General features: G+C 43.2%; 3 protein-coding genes across 8 annotated transcripts; 1 reads left to right on the top strand and 2 right to left on the bottom strand.

The window, feature by feature from the left end:
* Positions 1-195: 195 nt before the first annotated feature.
* Positions 196-8,997, bottom strand: LOC128790701 (cilia- and flagella- associated protein 210-like). The gene is made up of 7 exons (XM_053947691.1): positions 8,909-8,997; positions 8,065-8,787; positions 7,158-7,314; positions 6,021-6,160; positions 5,538-5,730; positions 4,807-4,971; positions 196-4,143 (listed from the first exon to the last, which is right to left on the bottom strand). The coding sequence occupies exons 1-7, from the start codon at positions 8,995-8,997 to the stop codon at positions 4,042-4,044; spliced, it is 1,569 nt and encodes a 522-aa protein (XP_053803666.1). The 3' UTR covers positions 196-4,041.
* PHOSPHO2 (phosphatase, orphan 2) lies at positions 8,395-19,213 on the top strand. 6 transcript variants are annotated; one of them, XM_053947534.1, is made up of 6 exons: positions 8,395-8,517; positions 8,660-8,845; positions 9,075-9,270; positions 13,647-13,777; positions 16,330-16,457; positions 17,331-19,213. In XM_053947534.1, the coding sequence occupies exon 6, from the start codon at positions 17,333-17,335 to the stop codon at positions 18,056-18,058; it is 726 nt and encodes a 241-aa protein (XP_053803509.1). In that variant the 5' UTR covers positions 8,395-8,517; positions 8,660-8,845; positions 9,075-9,270; positions 13,647-13,777; positions 16,330-16,457; positions 17,331-17,332; the 3' UTR covers positions 18,059-19,213. The 6 variants fall into 6 exon arrangements, with proteins under 6 accessions (XP_053803509.1, XP_053803508.1, XP_053803506.1 ...); XM_053947533.1 differs by having other exon boundaries at positions 9,049-9,270; XM_053947531.1 differs by lacking the exon at positions 8,660-8,845 and having other exon boundaries at positions 9,049-9,270.
* CFAP210 (cilia and flagella associated protein 210) lies at positions 9,994-16,707 on the bottom strand. Its single transcript, XM_053947529.1, has 9 exons — positions 16,632-16,707; positions 15,287-15,495; positions 14,874-15,047; positions 14,583-14,779; positions 13,518-13,674; positions 12,393-12,532; positions 11,363-11,555; positions 10,882-11,046; positions 9,994-10,376 (listed from the first exon to the last, which is right to left on the bottom strand). The coding sequence occupies exons 1-9, from the start codon at positions 16,678-16,680 to the stop codon at positions 10,167-10,169; spliced, it is 1,494 nt and encodes a 497-aa protein (XP_053803504.1). The 5' UTR covers positions 16,681-16,707; the 3' UTR covers positions 9,994-10,166.
* Positions 19,214-22,766: the final 3,553 nt, after the last annotated feature.

Below are 22,766 nucleotides of genomic sequence, written 5' to 3'. Positions count from 1 at the left end.
GGAGACAACAGGAAAGTGTTTTTTCTGTAGTTTCCTGTAGTCAGGGTAGCTGGAGTGCTAGATAGTCTCGCTGCAGACATCTCCCATGAAGGATTAAAAGACTCAGCCAATGCCACAACTTCTCAAGATTCCATTTCTACCTTCCATTGCATTCTCCAAAATAAAAGTAAGTAGAAAACTGTTACAAATAAAAGGTATGGTCAACATGGATTTTATTGAGACAGATGTACCCAATTTTATTTGCTCAGTAAGATTTTTTTTTTTCAAGTCAAAACAGAAGGTTTGAGTTAAGCCTGGAGGCCCAGCAATATTCAAGGAGTACAGTACAGATGAACTGATAGTTTACCTTTGGTTGTTACCTCTTGACTTTCTGAAAAGAATCTACTGCTTTGTTCCATAATAAAATTAGTTACAGTACAGTTGCAAGCTATGGCACTTGTTTATTGAGCTTGAGTTATAGGCGGGTTCTAGCAAATAGCATGTCTTGTAACTTGCTCCACAGTTAGCTTCTGCTGTTAGGCACTCATTGGTGTTGCAGCCACACAGAACTTTGAAGGAGAGAGTGGCTAGCTTCTTACTCCTTTATAGATGCTTCTCTAATGGTAAAAGGCATTTCCAAGGGAAAAAAAGAAACCGTTTAAGTGTATAATTATTAGCTTCTATTAATTGTATATGCACTGATAGAGTGTAGCTGAAACTAATGCAGAAATACTTAAAAGCTTTACCAAAGATAGTCCCAAACTTTGCTCTTGTCAACTGTGCCAGTTGTTGGATTTTTCTTGGTCTGCTCAGTAACACACATTTATTTTCAGTACATGCTACTTTTTCTTTCTAATCTTTACCGATTTTCCTTTTACACAGAAAAGGAGTCAGACCAGATACTACTCACTGGGGGCAGGGGGGTGGGGTGTGCAATTACTATGTTAACAGAGATGCAGTGTTGAATTTTCCTGGACCTGCACTTCTGATGTTCAAGCCCTTCAGTACCCAACAGAATTATTAATTCCTCTGGATAATGTATTGGAGCTGAGGCAATCCACAGAAGAACAAAGTGCCATGCTGTTTTATACAAAATAGTGTCAGCAAGCTACAAACAGCTCTGCTTTAAGACTGCTTGCTAGAGACTGGTTTACCAGATTAGAGGCCAGATTTGAATCATTCACATATTCACTTCAATATCTAGTAATAGCAAAGCCACGATATACCAAAACAAAAAGAAATTTACGTTCCAGTGGTGGGAGTGCAGTAGTATGAATGCAATGACTCCACACATTACAAGCTTAACAAAGCCTATACCACAATTTATTCTAAACAGAAAGAAATTAAGATAATTCCAAAGAAAACATCTCATATGGTCTTTTCTAATCTCACTTCCCTCTACCATTTTAGCCTTCACTGATTATGGGGATTTTTGCATGCTATTTAGAGGTAGTAAATGTTCTGTCTCTCAAAAATACACTGCCAGAACAGGAAGGAAGATCAGTATCAGAAACAAGGATGCACTGCCAGAACAAGGAGGAAGATTACAGACTAGATACAGCACTCTTCCATTCAAGAGATAACAAGAAGGCCTAAGTTAATAACAGACATTTGAAAGAATTTAGCTGTTGAAACAGAGTTGACCTAACATGACAAGGAAGCTTTGAAAAAAATTTTTTTCTTTTTCAGAAGTATAGAGCAAGTCTGTATTGGGATGTCAAAATGTTCATCCTTAACAGTCCCATGGTGCCAGGTCTTCTGTTCATGGGCCATTTGTTTCCAGGTATGTATCCTCTTCAAACTTCTTCAGAGCTAATTAGTAGCAAAGACTCATGCTAAAAGAACTTGCACAGATCTAGTAACTCCAACCTGGTACACTACCTAACAGTAAAGAGCTGCACAGTTATTTAATTCAAATTCCCTTAGGATATAAGGCATTTTAGAGAGCTGTTCTCTTCCATTTCCTAGGTAGGAGTTGTGTTAGATCCCTGAGAACAGTACTCTCTTACATGTGTACCACCACACAGGTGTGAGTTGACATACTGTTGGGAGAGTACCATGTTACACACTGAAGGCCCACATGTTCAAACTAAAATTGCTGTTGTATTTCCAGAATTGGATCACAAGTGTGGAAAAAATGCAGTTGGATTTAAGGTCTCCATTTCAGTCCCTCTGAGGGTTGCCTTGCATTTCTAAAGTCTTGGTCTTCTAATAAGGCTAATACCTATTATGATTCTCACCTGCTGCAATGTCCTGAAGCAGAACAATATCTGAGAGGATGCTTTTTTGAGCAAAACCAATAATTAAAGTTTACTAGTCAAATTATTTCTCAAAGCATTTTCTGATTTGCTAGCTATTAATTAAAACTTTATAGAATAATTTAGATTGGAGGAGATCTTTAAGATCAAGTTCAGCTGTTAACCCAGTACTGAAGTCCAATGCTAGCTAATCCATGTCCCTAAGCACCATGTGCACATCTAAATAACTTTGGGAATGATGACTCCAGCTATTAACTCAAACAAGAGTGACCCTAGGCATTAAATGAGAGGTACCTCTCAATGAGTAGATTCTTCCAGGTCAACAATTTCCTTTCTTATCAGCTGCAGTTCATCTCTCTGTATTTTAAGCTCCCTATCTGTAAATGGCAGCTGGACCAGCCTCCTGCCTTACACAGGACCCTTTTACCAGCAACATTCCACCACCTCTAGCCATTCTGATCTAGTGTCATTATACTATGCTTTACAGCAGTTTTACAGAAAATTACTAACTAGAATTAGTTATTTAAAACAAACATACAAAGCATGTGCATCTCAGAGTCAACAGAATAAATTGAGATCATGACTGCTGCTGGATTTTTTTCATGCTGAATTTGGGTAACTAAATCTATATTTAGCCAACATGCTTTAAAATTATACGGAATTTCCACTTTATTCTAGATGTACTGAAATAAAGAGTTGTTTTCTGGTACTGGGTTTTCTGTAGATGTTCAAAGTAAAAGGAGTAGAAGTGTGATGGAAGCAGGCTGTAGACTTCAAACGCAGACATAAGTAATCTGCAGAAAAGGACATTTCTGGAAGCTGAGTAGGAAATGAGGCTGCAATCCATCTTGTTTCTTGCTGCTGTGGAAGTAGACTAGAAACCCATTTAACTCACCAATTTCATAGTAGTGAGCATATGCAAATTTGCACTTAGGGATGCATTTGGAGCATTATCGAGCTCTGCAGGTTTCAGCACCACTCCTGCTGTAGTCAATACTTCTTAAGGCTCCAGCTTCTGCCATCAAAAGGCTTTTCTGAAAGTTTCCATTCTTTCTGCTTGCTGAAAAAAAGCTGGATGTAATAAAATGAGCACTGGCTCAGAGAGAAGGGAAATAAACTTTTCGTTAGTGAATGAACGAAAAAAGTACTGAGGGGCAATTTCACAAGTTAATTGCCATGTCTCTTTTTGTAATATGTAATTTTTAAAATTAACTACTCCAAGATAATTGGAGAGAACTCTGTGTGACTTTTAGTTGATAGTGCAGCAATGTCAGTCTCTTACATTAGGTGAGAAGTGAGGTTTTGAAAGAAGTCTTCATTGTTTCTACTTACTGTGCTTTGGTTCATGTTACAGAATAATGGGCCATGCTAATTGACATGGGTATAGAGTCAGTCAGCTCCACCCAGCCATGTTCTTCTATCCAAAAAGAATGCAGCAGCGCAGACCACAGCAGGAATGACCAAGACAATAACAGTCTGTGCTGGCCCTGAGGAGAGTTCTTGGCCCTGACCTCCGGCAGAGCTTTGAGGGCCAAAGCAGGCTCTAAAAGTCATGGCAAAATGCCAAGTGTTTTCTTGGTCCTGAGCAAGCTGGGGCCTCAAGTACAAGGCAGGAAGGCATTGCATCAACCATCTTTACCCACCCACCCCCCAATTTTTACTGTTTTTAATACTGCAGATTATCCACTCCACCATTCTTGCAGTTGTCCTAATTAGGAAGCCCACATCTTGTTCCTTCCTTGAATGTTTGTAGAGAATAGTAGTTACATCCAGTAATGGCACTGATTCAGTTACTCACTGTCTTTTATCTCCGAAATGCTTGATCCTGATGAAAAGCAGCCTCTCTCTGAGCATTGCAGGCCAAGTCTGCTTGTTTTTCCTGCTCTTTTCTTGCCTGCTTTTCAGCCTGATGAAGAAAAGGGAATAACAAAGCTTAGTATTTTGTTCTCAACATCACCATCCTGTAAAGCTGAGAGAGCGTAAAAGCTTACAGAAGGTCTATGGCATCCTTAGCTGACACATGGCACTCATCCCTCTCCACTTCTGTCCCCTGCCTTATCTCCCCAGAAAGGGTACATTAAATAGCTGAGTGAACATCAGCATTAGCTGCTGCTCTTTGGTGACCTGCCCAGAAGATACAAGAGGACAGCAGTTCATGGTTGAAAAAAGGTCATAATGGCACAGGACAGGATGTGATCTGTCATTGTTGATCTCTTATTACCAGCCCTCACGGAAATCCTCCCACACTCACATGGCCAAGTCCGCCTGGAAGAGGCTTCTCTTCTACCGCTCTAAGAGGAGGCCCACAATCCTCTGGTGTATCATGCATTGTCAAGTTTTCAGCAGTAACCTTCTCACTCCACAAACAAACCTCCTGTGGCCTGTAGGTACAGTCACCTCTCCAACATCAGCAGCTGCAGTGCACCCAGGTAAAAACCAAACAAAATATGTACATCACACCCACAGCAACCTCTCTCTCTCTCCTCTTCTGCCCAAGAGGTCTAGTACTATGGGTTTAGAGGTGTGCTTATTTCTGTAGGGGCTGACAGTATATAGTTCTTCTATTTACCATTTGCTGGAGCTGAAATTTCTGTACTTCCATGTTTGCATCACGCTGTCTTTGTTTCTTGGCTTTTTCCATTTCCAGGTAGATGTTGTTTTCTGTCATCCACTGATGACGATCCTTCTCATCCTCTTCTTTCTCCTGTCTCTCCTTTTCCTCTTTCAACTTCATCTGTAGTTTACAAAGCACACAAAAGTTAACCAAGGAGCTGGCCTGCTAAGCTGGAAGTTGTATCTCTTTGCAGAAGCAGCCCTGAATCAGCGCTCCAATAAGCACGGTCACTGTGGCTGGCCAGTGTCCAAGCCCAGGGTTTTCAGCAGCCCTGGCAGAGGTGCACCCAACACAGAAGGGGGAAAGGGAGAGGGGACTCCAGGAAAGGGGCAGGAAAGGGGTCAGCAGACTTGCTGAAGCCTGCTGATGCATGGCACCAGAGTCACCAGCTGTGGTCTGGGCCAGGCTCCTCAGCTGGAGTAAGCAGTGCACAGTTTGCACAAGTTACAAACAATTACAGATCCTTCCCAGTCTAATTTTTTTGAAGAGGTGCAACATATACTGCTTGCACCTTTCTTAAGGATTTAGTTCTAAAACTCTAGATGATAAACGAAAAGCAACAGGTGAGAACCTGCATGTGTGTCTCACTCCAGATGACTGTGCTAGAAACGACTGCATTTCCAAACCCTATTCCTACATAGAAGTATATGACAGAAAGAGGAACAAGGACAGCCCCCATTTCTTACCACGGTGACTCTGTTTTCTTCAATAGATTCAAGAGCAGCCTTTTTTTTAATTTCTTTCTCTTTGTTTTGCATTTGGTACTCAACTTCTACCTCTGCAGCTCCTCTAGCAAGACGATCATCTTCAATCTTAAATTTCTCATTCATCTGTGCAGTTAATTGTTCAAAAGCTTTGTCCTTATGCTTCTCTATCATCCTGCAGGAGAACATGAGCTACTGTAACATCCCAGATCTGCTCAGATCACCAGAGGCAATTGGTACCTTTTGCTTCTAATAACACTAGCAATCCTACCTCCACCCCAACAGCACCAATACTACTGGAACTGGTAGGCATTTTTTCTGCACTTTCTACTTCAAGTTTTAATTACAGAAGACTTGCTTGCATCAAAGTTCTGATCTTGCTGATATAAAAATTGAAACTAGTATTTGCCACAAAATGGAACTACAAGTCTGAATCTTAACACTGCAAGTTATCCCTGGACCCACCTGTTAGTCTCTGCATTTTTTTCTCTTGTCAGATCAGCCATCATTTCTTTTCCTTTAATATAAGCCTTAATCCGATCATCATCTTTGTCTTCTTTTTGTTTGTCTTCAGCTTTAAATATTTTCTGTTCAGCTATGTATTCCTGTTTAAATAGAAAACTACGTTTATTTTCATGTAGAACTAGATTTTGGAAACATGAACTAAAAACAAATTCTAGAAAATACTTCAGGCCTAGCCTGTAATAGGGAGTTCTTTATATCAGTGGAGAAACTACAGAAAACAGAAACCCAGAGATAAAAGAAAAATTTTATTATCTACTATTATCACAACAAAAGTAAAATTATTATGTGGTTGCAGCTCCAGGCTTATAGTATCTTTATATTCTCTCCTCTACCTTCCCAGTGGTTCCAACTGTACTGTTCCCATCCTGTGTATCATTCATATGATACAGACTCTGAAGGGCTCAAACAGTATGTCTGTAGAAGCATCAAAAAGCATAAAGCATTTTGTAATGACTCAGAAATGGCACTTGTATAGCTTGGCAGTATGTATAGCTTTCATTGCACATACAAGGTTGGGGGAAATGGAGGAAAATTTATGTACTTGGGGTGAGGAGTATGGAAGGAAAAAAAGCAAGTATGGTTTTAGTGGGAATTCTCTCCTTTTACTCCCTCACATGGTAATCAATCATCACAGTACCTCTACTTCAGTTTCCCGGCTCATGCAGGTATTGGCAGGGAAACAGTACGTGTGGTAAGTAGGTCATCACAAGCTTTTAAGATATTGTCATGTTCAGGCTATTCCCCCTCCCTAACAAAGAAAAATGGACTTAGAGCAAGTACATGGAACCTAAATCCAGTTCTCAAGTCAAGGACAATCTCCTTGCTGACTCTAGCAGACTTTTCCATTGTAGACCAGTCAAAGTTCAGGTGCCACATTAAAACTTCCAAGAGGTCTTTCTCAAAAGTGCAGAGGAAACAAATGGCCTGCAATTGGCAGGGTAGGCATTTGATTCCAGGCTACTAAAGCTGTCAGCAAAGACCCTGTTACCCACAATCCTGTTTATTCGTGGGCCAAGTCCAACCATCACAGCCAAGGTGAAATATGTATTTTGAACTGTCTGCTTTCCTGCTACTTACATGATGCTGCCTCTGGAATTCAACTTTTTTCTCCTGTTCCTTTTCTTTATCTCTCTGAACTTCCAGTTGGTACAATTGGCTTGATCTCTGTATTTGTTCCCCTTCTCTTCTCTTTTCCAGCTTAGCCAGATCTGCTTGGTCCTTGTGCTCCTTTATTCTGAATAAAAGGGAAGTTAATAAATGAGGGGCAGCATGAAGCAATAATGAACAGATACAGGTTATGCACATTTATGGGTACTTTACCAGTAAAAAGCCCTGATACTTTGAAGTAAAATATCAGAGATCAAAACCAGAAAAAGTTTCTATAAGCTAGCTCCAAATTCTTTGGTCAAAGCTCAGTTCCAGTCTGAAGGTGCTAGGGAAGTCTATACCAGTAAAAGTGAACATGAACAGTGTATGGACTCAAATGTTAGATTGAATTTGATTTGCCTGTTTCATTGTTATCCCGCTCCCTGTACAACCTCTGCCTTTTCCAGCAAGCAGTCTTCTAAGCAGTGCCACAGCACTGTGCAAGACATGGCCATGATGCCCATGCTAGCTGGAAGTGTGAAGGCTTCTAGGTAGGGAGAAGCAGCAATAGTGAGACAACCCGGAACTGAGCCAGTCTTGTTGGATGTGTTAGGAGAGACACAACCCCTGACAGCAAGAGACGTTTCTGAAGCTGGAGAATAGAATTATGGAGGGTGGGGGAAAAGGTCCATCTGACCACGAGGTGAGGGATGATCTGAACCCCTCGTTCAAAAGCAGTGAGTCATGGAGCCCCGGGCAAGGAACGCGGGTTAGCGCCCAAGAGCCGCCCCTTTCGGCGGGCCGTGCAGTCGGGACCCGCCCGGGCCGGGCTTGCCACGGTAAGGTTTTTAACCCAAACCCTCGGGCCTCTCTCCCGGGGCCCCGCCGCCGGACTCACTGCGCAAGCTGCCCCTGGGCCACGGCCCGGCGGCTCAGGTAGCGGCCACGCTCCACCTCTGCCTCCTGCCGAGCGGCGTCCGGCCCATCGCGGTCCATCGTCGGCCTGCTTTGCCGCCTCTCTGGAGACGGGACGTCTGCCGAAGAAGAAGCAGAGATCCTCACCGACGGCTCTGCTTCCCGGGAAATCGGGGCTCCTTCTCCCGCCCCGCTCAAAGGCGGCGGCCGCGGGAGCGCTGCAGCGCCGAGGCGGGGAATGGCACCCGAGCGGGCGGCGAGCGCTGCGTCGCGAGAGATGGAGCGGCACCGCGCCCCGCCCAGCCCCGCCCCGGGGAGCTGCCGGCGGGCAGCGTCCGCTCCGTCACACGCGGAGGGAGGGAAGGAAGCAAGCCGTCCCCCATCGCCGGAGGCAGATTCCTGAACATTTCGTTTCCCTGTGGAGCGTCCGTACCCGGTAAGACGCTGAAATGGCCCCTCCGCCTCCGTCCTTCTTCTCCGGCCGCGATCCGCTCCCGCCGGTTCGCCGGGGCCGTGGCCGTGGCGCTCGGCCTGGCTCCGTGCGCTGCCGCGCCTCACAAGAACCTTCGCCCCGCCAGGCCTGCCTGTTGCCGGGGCCCAGAGCCCTTGGTGGCTCTGGGAGCTGGATGAGGAGGTCGGGCCTCCTTCCCATTCCACGAATTCATCCCTTGCCTTGCCTGGAAGAGACTCCTCGAGGAGGTGACTGCTGCACCCGGGAAGGACAGCACCCACCTTACACCCAGCGTTTGTACAGTGTAGGGGAGGTAAAGCCAGTTCTGCTTGGCCCTCAGCTTCCTAGAGGTGCCTTGCCTCCGGGGTAGCCTCACATCTTCCTCGAAGTCCTATGCTTTTTCCAAGGCCTGGCTGCTTTCGGCAGCTGGGCCGAGGAACTTGAGGACACAACAAAGACCCACATTCAAAAACTAAAATATTGGCAAGCGTCCTTTTTTTTTTTTTTTTTTTTAAGGACTTGTTTTCTGGTCTGGCCAGCAGAGACTGACAGCTGTGGGGTGCAGCAAAGCAAAGCAGAGTTTCTTGGACTTTGCTTCCAGTGGACACCAGGATAGAGGATACCCTGTTTAAAGCCCAGGGTACTGGTGGAGGAAGTCATTACAGTCTAACTTCCAAGGCAAGGAAATGAAAGAAACCTAAGCTTAAGGAGGGAGACATGTCTGTGTACTGGGTGTTGGTGAGTAAATCTGCTGAGGAATTTGAGATACAATTTTAGATTACATCTATTTACCTATTTAATAGATTACATCTATTTACAGAACTGAACTGCTGTTAGTCTTTTTGAAAGAACAGCCCAACTATGTTGTCTCTTGTTGGTGTGCTGATTTTGTAGGCCTTACTTAAAGCTGTATTGGAACCTGTTTGCCTCTTTGGTGACCTTTTAAGGGCTGGGATCAAATTACATTAATATTTTCATTTAATAAAACTGATTTATAGCATGACATTTGTTTTTCAAACATAGTTGCAAAATGGTACTAAAACTGCACCACCCTAAGTTCTAACTTTCACATGTTCTCTTTTTTTTCTCCCCTGTAATTGTTTTCATTTGGTCTTTTCTATTATGGGGAATAATTAACTGGAAGTAGGCTAGGAAAAAATGTGACTTTTAGCTCTGAGAATTCAAATCATAGACCTGAAAAACGTGGGACAGTGAATCTTTAGAACGATGAATATTAAAAATATAGCAGAAATAGTGAGCTTTTGGATGGAATGGGTTACAGTGACAGTCAATTATATAATATGAATTCCTGTCTCAAGTTTAATAAACTAACATTCATGAAATTCAAGCTGGGGATGTTTGAATATAACCAGTTATATGGCAATCTTTTATTTTTTTAAATGGAAGTCCAGATTCATGGTATATATTTGATATAAATATTTTACAGTTGAACTCTGCCTGTATGGTTGAAAAGCATATTTATTTAACTTGAAAATGCCTCTGCCTTTCCTTGGTGGACAATTTAAACATTATTTTATGTTTTTGTTTTTTGAGCAGCATTACAGCTACAGCAAGGTAACTGGGTCCCAACATAGAATTATATGTTTGGAAAGTAGTATTTATTTCTTCTTCTCTCAGAAAAATGGCCCATGTCCAAGTCCTCTTCCCTCTTCACATGCTTTGAGAAGAGGATAAAGATGATGTGTCTTCTTGGATTCTGCTTCAATTATTTCCTTTGCATATTTCTGAAACTCTTGCTCTTTAGAAAGTGCAATAGCCTCTCTCTGAGCATTGTAGTCCAATTCTGCTTGCTTTTCCTGCTCTTTTCTTGCCTGCTTTTCAGCCTGATGAAGAAAAGGGAATAACAAAGCTTAGTATTTTGTTCTCAACATCACCATCCTGTAAAGCTGAGAGAGCGTAAAAGCTTACAGAAGGTCTATGGCATCCTTAGCTGACACATGGCACTCATCCCTCTCCACTTCTGACCCCTGCCTTATCTCCCCAGAAAGGGTACATTAAATAGCTGAGTGAACATCAGCATTAGCTGCTGCTCTTTGGTGACCTGCCCAGAAGATACAAGAGGACAGCAGTTCATGGTTGAATAAAGGTCATAATAGCACAGGACAGGATGTGATCGCTCCTTGCCAACCAGCCTTGATTTGCACCAATACTCTGAGAATGCTGGTCTCCAACACCAGCATATGCCAAGCACACATTATTAAAAACATCCCAAGAAACAATAAAATCAAAACAGCAAACTTCCTCTCTTTCTCTCAGCAGGAACTAGTGTATTGGTTTAGGAGCAAGCTTCTTTCTGAAGGGATTGACAGGGTAAAGCTTTCTATTTACCATTTGCTGGAGCTGAATTTTCTGTACTTCTCTGTTTGCCTCATGCCATCCATATTTTTTGTTGTTTTCCATTTCCAGGTGGATGCGGGCTTTTTCCATTAACACATCCCGTTCTTTTTCAGCCTCTTCTTTCTCCTGTCTCTCCTTCTCTTCTTTCAACTTCATCTGTAGTTTACAAAGCACACAAAAGTTAACCAAGGAGCTGGCCTGCTAAGCTGGAAGTTGTATCTCTTTGCAGAAGCAGCCCTGAATCAGCGCTCCAATAAGCACGGTCACTGTGGCTGGCCAGTGTCCAAGCCCAGGGTTTTCAGCAGCCCTGGCAGAGGTGCACCCAACACAGAAGGGGGAAAGGGAGAGGGGACTCCAGGAAAGGGGTCAGCAGACTTGCTGAAGCCTGCTGATGCATGGCACCAGAGTTACCAGCAGTGGTCTGGGCCAGGCTCCTCAGCTGGAGTAAGCAGAAGTAGCCCAAGTTTCTTACCGCAGTGGCTCTGTGTTTAGCAATAGATTCAATGGCAGCCTTTTGTTTTGCTTCTCTCTCTTTGCATTTTTTTTCTTGTTCAGTTTCTATTCTTGCCGCATCTCTAGCCAGTCGATGATCTTCCTTCTTTAGTGCCTCACCCATTTGTTCAGCTAATCGACTAATGATTTTGTCCTGTTGTTCCTGTACTTGTCTGCAGAAGAACATGAGCTTCCATAACATATGAGGGCAACACACCTGGGTCTGCCTGAAGCTACCAAACTCAGCAATTCTGCTTCTAGAGTTCTCTCCTCTTGACCACACAGCCTGGCCCACCCACCCATCTCATTATCTCCTTCTGTTCCTCCTCTTTGGTTTATTTTTATATTAAATAATTTAGCAAATAAATGTTCCCAGTGTTCTTGCAGCACTAGTTTCTGCAGCAATAACGAGCTGGATCACTCAGTAAGGATTACAGTGAGTATCTTGCCATCAGGAGGGGAATGTTGGAAGTATTGGCCAGAAGCAGGAAGGGAAGAAAACTATTTGATTGACCCAGTGGTATCATCATGTAGTACCTGCAATGTTAAACCGATAAAATGTCTCCCCTTTATAAGAACACAATGTATTTAATTAATGTATGTGCCTTGTTGAGAAGTCAAATCATTTTTCTTGAGCTGGCTCAGAGAAATATAGGTTATACTCAAAAATATTTTCATCGAGGACCTTAATTGTCTTTAATTGTTGAGGAGGTGGAGATTTGGCAGGCCATATGGAAAATCTCTCTTCAAAATACACTGGTGCAAAGCTTTGCACTTTCATAAGCCTCTGTACTTCGAAAGGTGGAGAGATTGCTCCCTCACACTTAGTAAGGAACTTGTGAAAAAATTTCCTTTTTCTCCTGAATTCCCTGCTCTCCCTATCAGTAGAATTTAGAATAACGTTTTAGAATGACTGTAGATTGTGTTATATCATTAGTCTAAATGATATGAAAACAACTACAGTATCATTTTTAGATAATTTACAATTTATACCCTAGCATTGTACCTACCTACGCATTTCAGCTTCTTTCTTTCTTCTCATTTGGGCAATAATTTCCTTTGCTTTAAAATGAGCCTTGATCCGATCATCTTCTTCCATTCGGTTTTGTTCCTCTATTGCTTTGATTATTTTCTGGTCATTTACATACTCCTGTATGGGCAAAACAGTCCTGATGTAACAGATGATGTTTAGAATATCTGGACCCGGGGTAGCAGCTTACAGGCAGCCCCCTCCACAAGTTTCTTTCAAAAACAGAAGAGAGAAAGGGATCCTCAGGAAAGGAGAGAGAAGACAGGAAAGCGATACTTCCACTTACTTCTGCCTCTCTATTCAAACATGCATCAAGAGGAGACAGTAGATGTGAGGGTGGGGAAAAGGAATTGAGCATCAAACAGCTGCTTCTTCAGTGCATCACACAAATTGCTGTGCGATGCAGAGAGCATTGTCCCATGCTCCCCCTGACACACGTGGGCAAGGGAGATGGTCCAACCACCACCCACACACATCATTCTGCTCCTGGCCCCACCTCATCTAAAACTACCCTGTCGAAGAGCTTCATCCAAAACACAGTGGAAAAACACAGTTTTTTATGTAAAAAAACAACTGTGTTTTGCATGCTGGCCAGAACTGCTCTGAGGCACTTCTTGTTTGTACCTTAGTAGGATGCTTTTAAAGATGAAATGAGGTGGCAGCAAGCCTTGACTAAATTCCTAAACCTCTCCAATCATAAATATCAGGTCAAATTAAAAAGATACATTCAGTCTCTCACTATTCCCTCTTTCTAACAAAGAAAAATGGGCTTAAAACAGCAGGAAGGTGAAACTTAAATCCAGTTCTCAAGTCAAGGAGATATTCCTTGATATCTACAGTCAAATCTTTAACCATAGACCAGTCAAAGCATCAAATGCCAACATCCCTTCAGACAACAGAAGGGAGGGGCCTCCAAGAGGTCTTTCTCAAAAGCACAGAGGAAACAAATGGCCTGCAATCGGCAGGGTAGGCATTTGATCCCAGGCTACTAAATCTGTCAGCAAAGACCCTGTTACCCACAATCCTGTTTATTTGTGGGCCAAGTCCAACCGTCACAGCCAAGGTGAAATATGCATTTTGAATTGTCTGCTTTCCTGCTACTTACATGATAGAGCTTCCGGCGTTCAATTTTTTCCTCGTGTTCCTTTTCTTTTTTTCTCTGAATTTCTAGTTGATACAGTTGGATTGATCTCTGTATTTCTTCCTCTTCTCTTTTTTTTTCCTGTTTGGCCAGATATGCCTGATGCTCACGCTCCTTTATTCTGAATCAGAAAAAGGTGAATAAATTGTCTAGGAAATACACGAAGTAATGAACTGCACAACCATAGGTACCTTGCATTGAAGAATGTGATATCTGAGTTGAAGGTAGGTAGAATATCAGAGGTGAATAACAGCATGATTGTTTATAATGGTAACCCTGGTCAGAAATAAGCTATGTGGTATGCTCACACTTTGCAGTCTTGTGGTGATAAGTTTTAGCTGGATGACTCATTAGCACCACTGCATTGGTAATGCTCTGGCCTGTATCTGCAGTGTTCTTGGAGAACAAGGTTTCCCCAATATGACCCACCTTACCTGTGTTTCTTCTGGGCATGCAGGCAGCAGCCTAAACTGGTAATGTTCTGTACTAAGTTCTACAAGGATCTATGTTTTGCCCCTGGAATATGTAAGACCAGACTTTGAACCCTTCCTCTGCCTTGGGAAATTTGATTCCTTCTATCAGACCATCAGGGCCAGTCCTATAAATAACACTGGGGACCCCTCCATGAGATTTACAGAAGACCTGAGAGAAGGAATAGAAGTGACAGTAATGCCTTCTCTTGTTGTGCAGTCTGGAATCTCATTACGGGTAAATGGAAAATCTAACTTAAACTTTTCCTTGTCTGGAACAAAAACTTGTTCCAGTAAAGTACACTTAAATTTCATTAACAACATTTGAAGAGTGATTTGACCTCCTGATGCTTCCCAGAGGCAATTTTGCATACAGACTGTTAGCAACTAAAAATACATATAGCTTTTCCCTTTTGGGCAAGATCTTCTGTGATCTTCTTTTAAAAGAATGGTATTTGTGAAACAAATTATTAGCAAGTTCTGTAAAAATCTCATAGAATGTATTTAGAGAAGAGTTTAAATAAATAATGAAGTAGGGTTGCTTTTAATTATTACTTACTGTTGTAACTGATCTTTGCATAGTGCCTGCTGATTCATATAATGCTGATGTGCTTTTTCTTGCTCGCTGAGAATGTATTCTTTAAATTGACGTTGCTCTTCTTCATAGTCCCTCTTTTTGTTATCAGCTAATCTTGACTTAAGAAATTCAACTTGAGCATCTCTTTCTTTTAGGACCTTAGTAAGTAAAAGTGCACTCTGCAAGAGAACATTTAAAGTCATTTTCATATTCAGAAGTCTTTAGAGACATTCAGTACAATTTCAATGTAAAAAATATAAGTTGTCAACAAACATGGAACTGTCTCATTCTGTCATCCTGATAAGATAGGTAGGTTTTTGCACGATCAATAACCTCCTTCCGTTTTGCTGCTTGGAACTTTGCTTCTTCCAAATCAAGTAACTTTCTTTCTTCCTCTTCCTTTTCTTCACGTAATTTTTTGGCTTGAAGTTTCTGTTGTATCAGGCTCTATAGTGCAGACAAAATTAGAAATCACACTTAAATTTTGGATTGGTTTTTTTACTTTGCATTTCAGCTTTAAGTAAAAAAATAAATGTTTATGTTAGATGTTAAATGTATTTAAATGGCATTTAGCTGAAATAACTATTCAAAAGCAAATGTTGAACAAAGGGAGTATAGCTAGAAATGTTACAATGTGTGTTTTTGTATATACAAAAGCAGCTACCCTTGTTTACAAATGTACATACCAGTGTGGCACTGCGCGGGTCTTCGCCAGCAGCTTTGGACTCCAAGTGCACTTCATCCTGTTCTTTCTTCTCATCGATGTGTGCTGCTTCTCTAGTGCTGCCCTGAATCCTTTCCCATTCTGCTTTTGGCAATATAATGACCTGACAAAGATCTGCTTCGTTTGGAAGGAAATACTCATCTAGAACATCCTTTCCTTTCCAATGATGTGCTGTGCAGAGGGAAGATAAAATACAAAGGTTACTTGATACCAGAAAATCCAATAATCAAACGTGTATCAGAATTTGAATGCTGGAATGGTAACAATACTAGGTTATTCTTAGTATTATTTAGTCCCCCATTCCCAAACCCCAGAGCTAAGACAGGGTATCTGTATCTGTAGTACTATACCTATGTAGTATACCTATGGATCTGTAGTCTACCTATACAGTGCATGTACTTGGACGGGCACTGACTGACTGGTCTGTTTGTATGTGCCCTTGCCTGTTTGTGTGTATGTGTGGGTTTGGCTTGTAGTAACACACTTCCCAGGCAGTACTTGGGCATGCTTCTTAGAACAGCAGGGAGCAGAGACCATTCCCTAAATGAAAAGGAGAATATTGGTAAAGCCATTCTGCTGGCTGGATGAGGCAGCAGTTTGGGCACAGACTGTGCCTTACTACCATGTCCCGCATACTCATGATATTTACTGAATTAGTTCTGCTGTAGAACAGTTTTTGACTCATTAGCAAGACTAGGATTTCTTTGTTGCATTAGGCTTACATACACATGATGCAGGCATAAATGCAGCTTTTCTAGTTGATGTCTAGGTTTTGTGAAATGCTCTTTCAAGTGTCACCACTATTTTTGAAGGGAGTGGCACTCTGTACAGAGTGGTATTCTGTAGAAATTGTGTGATTTGCAGCAGACTGACAGGCCATGTCTGAAAGGTAAGGAGGCTTTCTATTAGAGTGACACCGGTGTCAGAGTCTGGTTTCCAGATGCCGTTGCTGACCGGTCTCCCGAGAGGGATCAGACCTGATCCTCTCCCTCTCCTCTGTCCTAGGTGAAGGCAGCCTCACCAGAAGTAAAGGCGCACTGATGCGGCTGCGCCACGCAGGCAGGAATCTGGCAAGCCCCTTGTTCTTCCCCGGCTGCTGACCCTGGAGGTTACTGGACCTGCGCTGCGTTCAGGTCAGTTCTCTCCACTCAGTTCCAAGGGAAAAACAGCCTCTCTTGCCGTAGGCAGCTGGGGGAGCTTTGGGGAGAGTCAGGCCGGGCACCCCTACAGCCTCCCGGAGCCCTAGGGCCGCGGGCTCGGCACTGCCCTCCCGCCGGGTCCCGCTGCCGCGGGGCAGCCGCACTCACGGGCGCCGCGCCGCCGCCGCCGCAGCCCCGCCGCTGCCGCCGCCGCCATCTTCCCGGGCCGCGTGGCCGTTGCCGGGCGACCCGGCGGCGCGCGGTCCCGTGGCGGCGCGCACGGGCGGCCCCGGGCCCCGCCGGCCCCGGCCCTTCCCCTCACGGGCGGGGCCCGGAGCGGGGCTGGCCCCCGGGAGGCGTCGGCGGGACCAGCTCCGCAGAGGGCTGCATTTCGTTTCGTTGGCTGCTTTGATTTAGTGCGGCCTCGTTGAAGGCACAGGCTCCATCTGTTCGAACAGACGGTGAACGTTTCCTTCCGAAATACCTATTGAGGCGTTTTGCCAGGAGAATCCCAGTTTGGTTGCACTGGCAAGTGCTGATGGAGAAATTAGTATTTACTCAAACTGATGGTGTGTGAATACAGGAGGATTGGTGCTGTGTTAGGAAGTATTAGTAAGCATGAGTTAGATACTGTCACAATTACTATTTTAAACAGAAGTTGAACACTGAACTTTGGCATTTACAAATTGCATTTTTAGCTACAGCACAACTTCCCATCATGGCAGTGGCCATAAATAGTTTGTTTTGTTCCAATATTTTCTTCCAGAATTTTTCTCTTCTCAGCACAAGGTCAGGGTAAGAATATAGTACTTCTGTTAATATAAATAATTTTCTTATTTGTTTGTTTTGGAAACTGTTTTCTCACAGCTATGAAATTTCTGTTGGTTTTTGATTTTGACCATACAATCATAGATGAAAATAGTGACACCTGGATTGTGAAATGTGCTCCTGAAAGAAAACTTCCTAATGGATTAAGAAACTCTTACCAACCAGGACATTGGACAGAATACATGGGCAGAGTCTTTGTCTACTTGGGAGACAATGGTGTCAAAGAAGATGAGATGAAAAGAACTATGACAACAATTCCTTTCACTGCAGGAATGATAGATCTTCTGGGATTTATTGGCGAGAACAAGGAGTTGTTTGATTGTATAATTGTTTCAGATTCTAATACAGTATTTATTGACTGGATTTTGAAAGCTGCTGACTTCCATAAAGTGTTTGATGAAGTGTTTACAAACCCCGCAGCATTTAGCAGTACTGGCTATCTTACTGTACAGCACTTCCATGCTCACCATTGTGCAAAGTGCCCTAAAAACCTTTGCAAAAGGAAAGTTTTAAAAGAATTTCTAGATAAACAGTTGGAGCGAGGAGTGAGTTATACACAAATTGTATATATAGGTGATGGTGGGAATGACTTATGTCCAGTAATGTTTTTGAAGAAGAATGATATTGCTATGCCCAGGCAGGGGTATACCTTGGAGAAAAGGATTTCTCAGCTGGCCCAAAGTCTCAGTCCTGTACAGTGTTCTGTTCTGGTTTGGTCATCTGCAATTGACATTATGTCTTACCTGAAACTACTTATAAAGGAATGATTCAAATGATAAAAGGAAACAGATGCAGTTACATTTTAACTTATTGGGAGAGAAAAACTGCATGTGTATAAAAGCTCAAAATTGCAAAATTGGACTATTATCTGAAATGATGGGGTTTTTAACTACAACATAAAACTGTTTATGTTCAATCCTGGTGATAATGGGAAAGTGCAGTAAAAAAGGCCTTCTAACACAGTACAGATTCCAACATAAGTGGAGAAGGAGTGTTGGGACAGGACTTGTCATTAGTTTTTGGTTACTCCCTCCCCTCCAACCCTTTACAACTATATAACTGATATATACTTGCAATCCCACACACTTAGGGGAATGAGTAGGATTCCTGTTCAAAAGAATGAAATTCTTTACTTAGAAAACATTAGGTGCCAGGAGTATGGTTCTAGAGCTGTTGGCTTTTATACTTCTTTGATCTGATAGCAAATTATTTGCTTGTAATCTTGTTTAATCTGAAGATGCATTTATATTTTCAATCTACTAATTATTTTACCAAACAAAATTACTTCTTAATATTTGTTATTATCTTGTATTGTAAAGAAAATAAAAGTTGCTGTCACTGACAAATGCAACACAACTAATTTGTGTCATGTATTCTGCTGGTCTGTGTTTCATCAGGCCTGGAGAGAGTAGACACAAGTGTAGGTGTCAGCCTTTGGCTGGTCATACCCTTTCTCTTCTGGAAAGCTGCAAGGATGTTGCTTTTTTGTTTAAAGAAAAGTCTCCCATTCTGACTACTGCCCTGACAGCGCGCTGCTGCCACTCTGTACAGAGCTGACAATGGTTTGATCTTCCATGCTGACATCTCTGAGTCAGCCAGATGCCTTTTTTCCTCCTTGGTTTCTGCTGCAGTGCACAGGCACACAGAATGGTACATACATATACATGTATACACTGATTTTACCTACTCATTCTCATTTATATCTACAGCACAATCTTTTACAGTCTGGAAGGAAGCATCTATGTCCATTTTAACTTTTAAACAGATTGTTCTAAGTAGGTCTAAGGAGTTGCTTGTGACCATGCAGTCTTTCTCTTTACCACTGGCACTGAGGTGAGCCCCAAGTGTTGGACTGTGCATATAAAGGTATTAAAAGTCTCATTAAAGTTAAATAATGTGTTTTCATGCCAAATGTTTTTATTCTTATATCTCAGAAAAGGTTCAAAATGCTGATGCTGTTAAACTGAGGTCATATTTAGCTTAAGTGCTTAATAACTGAGAGATTAGGCCAGATTTCACAGTACCTCAGTTGCAGATGTCTGAGGAGTAGCTCAGCAGCCTGCAGTTGCTGTATCCGTCTTCCTTTGTTTTCTGTGCAAGGTTATTCTCATTTTCTTATTGACATTTCATGATATCACTACCTTCTTTTTACTTAATTGAAGATTTTTGAGTGGCCTTGCCTGTTCTAAGGCTGCTGGTTTACATACATTTCCCTTGTGCACTTCTTTCCTTGCCTCACCTATTTTACTGTATTGTAGAAGGTTGCTTTGAACAGTCTGTTGCCTAAGATGTCCAAAGTAATATGCTTCAGTTCTCAGGAGCCTGGCTTTAGTGATGGATATTTGGTAGGTGTCTGAGATGTTCATATTTGGGATCTACGCCTATTGTTTTCTCAAAGGCATAAAGACATCGAAGGACTAGTGGGTCTCCGGCTGTGGCAGGTTTAAGTTGTCTGGTTTACAGGTCATACAGAAGAAAGCTAATGGCTGTTGCATAGGACAATTTCATATATTACTTTGAGTTTGAAGTTGCTGCCATCATTTGACCCCAGCTGGCAACTAAGTAGAGCAGCTTGTGCACTCGAATCCCCCACTGAGTGGGGAGGAGAATTGGGGGAAAAATTAAACCCCATGAGTTGAGATGAGAACATCTTAATAATTGAAACAAAATAAAATATAGTAGTACTAAATTACTATAATTGTAATGAAAAGGAGAGAGAATGGAATGAAGTGCAGGAGAAACAAGTGATGTATAATAATACAGTGCTCACCACCCGCTGATGGATGCCCAGCCCATGCCCGAGCAGTGCTCGGCCCCTCCCGGCCGACTCCCCCAGTTTCTGTACCGAGCGTGCCCTCCCATGCTGTGGAATGTCCCTTCGGCCTGTCCGGGACAGCTGTCCTGGCCATGCTTCCCCCAGCTCCTTGTGCAGCTTCTCACTGACAGAGCATGGGAAACTGAAAAGTCCTTGACTATGGGTAAGCACCACTTAGCAACAACCAAAACAACAGTGTGTTTTTAACATGATTCCCAAAATAAATCCAAAACACAGCACTGAACCAGCCACTTAGAAGGAAATTAACTCTATCCCAGCCAAAACCAGGACAGTTGTGTATTTCCTTAATTCTAGATGTGCTGCTGAATGTTCCAGATTCCGTGCTGGTCTCTTCTGTGTTTTTAGAACTTAGTTATGGAGTAGGTTGCTTTCAGTTTGTCCACAGATCTTGGTTATTGCTTGCTTAAAAACAAACAGTAAATAGTGTATCAATGATTACTCAGCTTTTTCTTCCACTTACACTAACTATCGTTCTTTTAGCCTTAAGGAACCGACCTTGTAATTTGCTGTGAGAATAAGATATTGGGTGAGAAATTGTTCTTCATGCTCATAAAAGGGTTTTTCTGTGGTTTTGATTAAAGTGCTGAAGCAGGAGTTGAGAGTAGATGACACAAAGTAGAGTACTTGAAATATTAGCAATTATGTTCTAATCACTTCAAGTAGGGGGTAGAGCTGATATTTGCCAGACAAAGTGCATGTTGGAGACAGAAGAAATTTTTCAATTCCAGTAGGCAGGCCATTAAGCTATTAATCAGGTCTTGTTTGGTTTTTTTTTCCCCAGTTAATAAAAGTGAGGACTTTTCTGAAGCACCACAATTACCAAAATTTTCCATGTTTGGTTACAATGGAGGGGAGATGAGTATCTCCAATGACTGAAGCTGGTTGAAGCTGCTAGCCCAACCAAAATAAAGGGAAAAGCACCTTGAAGGGAGATGCATGATAGTACTAAGTGTTACTGACCTCCTGACTTGCTCTCCGGGAGGGGCATGACTTAGGTAAAAATGTTATGAAAAAAAAATGCATAGTGAAAGTGATATATGTATGGGAAATGTCCTGTGTGGTAGCAGGTGTGCTGTTGTACACCACGACTATGTGAGTACTTAGCCTTAGTATTGCGTGCTAGTGTGATAGCCAAGACTTCAAAGAAGTTCCTGCTTGTCCATAGGAAGCTGATGAAATGGAAAATGCAACCAAAACAAAGCTGTTGGCATGGGGATGTATAAAGACTTAAGGCTGCACAAGAGAATTTTCTGGATAAGGAAATGGAGTAATGTAGCTGAGGGACAGGCCTAGGTCAGACAGCAGAGCTGTTGTGATTCCTGGGTTACAGTACAAAACTCCAATTCTCTAGGCTAACAATGCATCCAGATGGGTTGAAAAAAAGGAAGGCATAGATGTATATAGGTATAGGGAAATTTTGGTTTTGTTGGGTTTTTTTTGTTTGTTTGTTTGGATAATTTTATTTTTGTCTCATGTTACTGTGCAAAGGCCATGGGACAGTTTGAATCCTGGTGCAGGGTTAGCATGGGAGGAAGGATGGCAGAAGGTTAAGACCATGTACACTTTCCTGTTTGGATTTCCTTAGTTCATACTTCTGCTGGGCTTTGTGGCAAAAATACCACCAGTAATTAAAAGAAAAATATGATGCTTTTTCATCTGTGTCGAGCAGGAAGTATCAAACTTTCTCCTTTTGGGTATTGCTGGCACTTAGTTAATAATAATATTATTCACCTCCTTTGGGGTGAAGAAACTACTGGCAGTTCTTTCAATCTAGGAAAGCTTTGGCAGGGCAGGAAGAGCTTGGCTGCTGGATGCAAAGAATCTGAGCCCTGCTGCAGATGAGGGAGAGCCCACAGCTGCTTGAACCCGGAGGATGATGTGTTTGAAATAAAGAAAATGTGTTGCTAGCAGAAAAAAAAATTGACTTCTTAAATTGTGAATCACATTTTCAGGAGTTTTAAAAGCTAATAGCCTTCTTCCTGGAAAATTTACTTATAGTTGAAATCTATTTGTGGGCATAATTTGTTACTGTCCTTTGCACCCTGCCAGATTCAGGAGTTTGGGGAGAGCTGTGGCTGCTCCTTTCGACTCCTGCTCTCCGGTAATGGGGGAGCCCTTAGAGCTTGCTTGCTCTTCCCAGTATCGCTCCTCCAAGCGCCCTGGGAGCGCGGGGCGGCCCTGCGAGAAGCGGCTTCAGGTCGCTGACAGCGGCGGCCGAGGCCCCTCGCTTTGTTGTGTGGCTGAGTGACACCGAGCTGGCGACGCTCCCCAGGCATCTGCTCCTGTCCCTAACACGGCCGGGCCTTCTGTCACCACCGCAGACAGCCTTTAACCCCTGCCCCGAGGTGGGGAGCGCCTGGACGGCGGCGGCAGCGGTTCGGGCCGGACCTTTCCGAGGCGAGCGGGCGCGCGGGGGCCGGGCTGGGCGCCGGGGCCCGCCGGCCTCGCGGAGGGGTGCGCGGGGGGGGGGCCGACCGGGGCACCAAAATAGGAGCTGTCGCTGCGGCCCCGCTGCTCCCTCCGGCAGCGCCTCTTCCAAAGACGGTCAGGGGCCGCCGCGGGCTCGGAGCCCCCGTAAGCGCCGCGCCGGGCGAGTCCGCAGCCGGAGGGCGGCCGGGCTGCGCGGACAAAGCGGCGGG

This window comes from Vidua chalybeata, chromosome 7 (genome assembly GCF_026979565.1).
Source record: "Vidua chalybeata isolate OUT-0048 chromosome 7, bVidCha1 merged haplotype, whole genome shotgun sequence".
In the NCBI taxonomy this organism is placed as follows: domain Eukaryota; kingdom Metazoa; phylum Chordata; class Aves; order Passeriformes; family Viduidae; genus Vidua; species Vidua chalybeata.
Note: the sequence above shows the minus strand (reverse complement) of the source record. Positions and strands in the feature narration are given on the sequence as shown.

Excerpts from the sequence above, each read along its gene's own strand:
- LOC128790701 (XM_053947691.1), bottom strand. The coding sequence starts at position 8,997 with ATGTGGGTCTTTGTTGTGTCCTCAAGTTCCTCGGCCCAGCTGCCGAAA. Across the intron at positions 6,161-7,157 it reads AATTCCAGAGGCAGCATCAT|GAATACATAGCTGAACAGAA; the intron begins GTAAGTAGCAGG and ends CTATTTAAACAG. Across the intron at positions 4,144-4,806 it reads AATTTCAGCTCCAGCAAATG|GCTGAAAAGCAGGCAAGAAA; the intron begins GTAAATAGAAGA and ends TTTCTTCATCAG.
- CFAP210 (XM_053947529.1), bottom strand. The coding sequence starts at position 16,680 with ATGGCGGCGGCGGCAGCGGCGGGGCTGCGGCGGCGGCGGCGCGGCGCC. Across the intron at positions 15,048-15,286 it reads ACCCGCGCAGTGCCACACTG|AGCCTGATACAACAGAAACT; the intron begins GTATGTACATTT and ends TCTGCACTATAG. Across the intron at positions 14,780-14,873 it reads ACAGAATGAGACAGTTCCAT|AGTGCACTTTTACTTACTAA; the intron begins GTTTGTTGACAA and ends GTTCTCTTGCAG.
- PHOSPHO2 (XM_053947536.1), top strand. The coding sequence starts at position 17,333 with ATGAAATTTCTGTTGGTTTTTGATTTTGACCATACAATCATAGATGAA.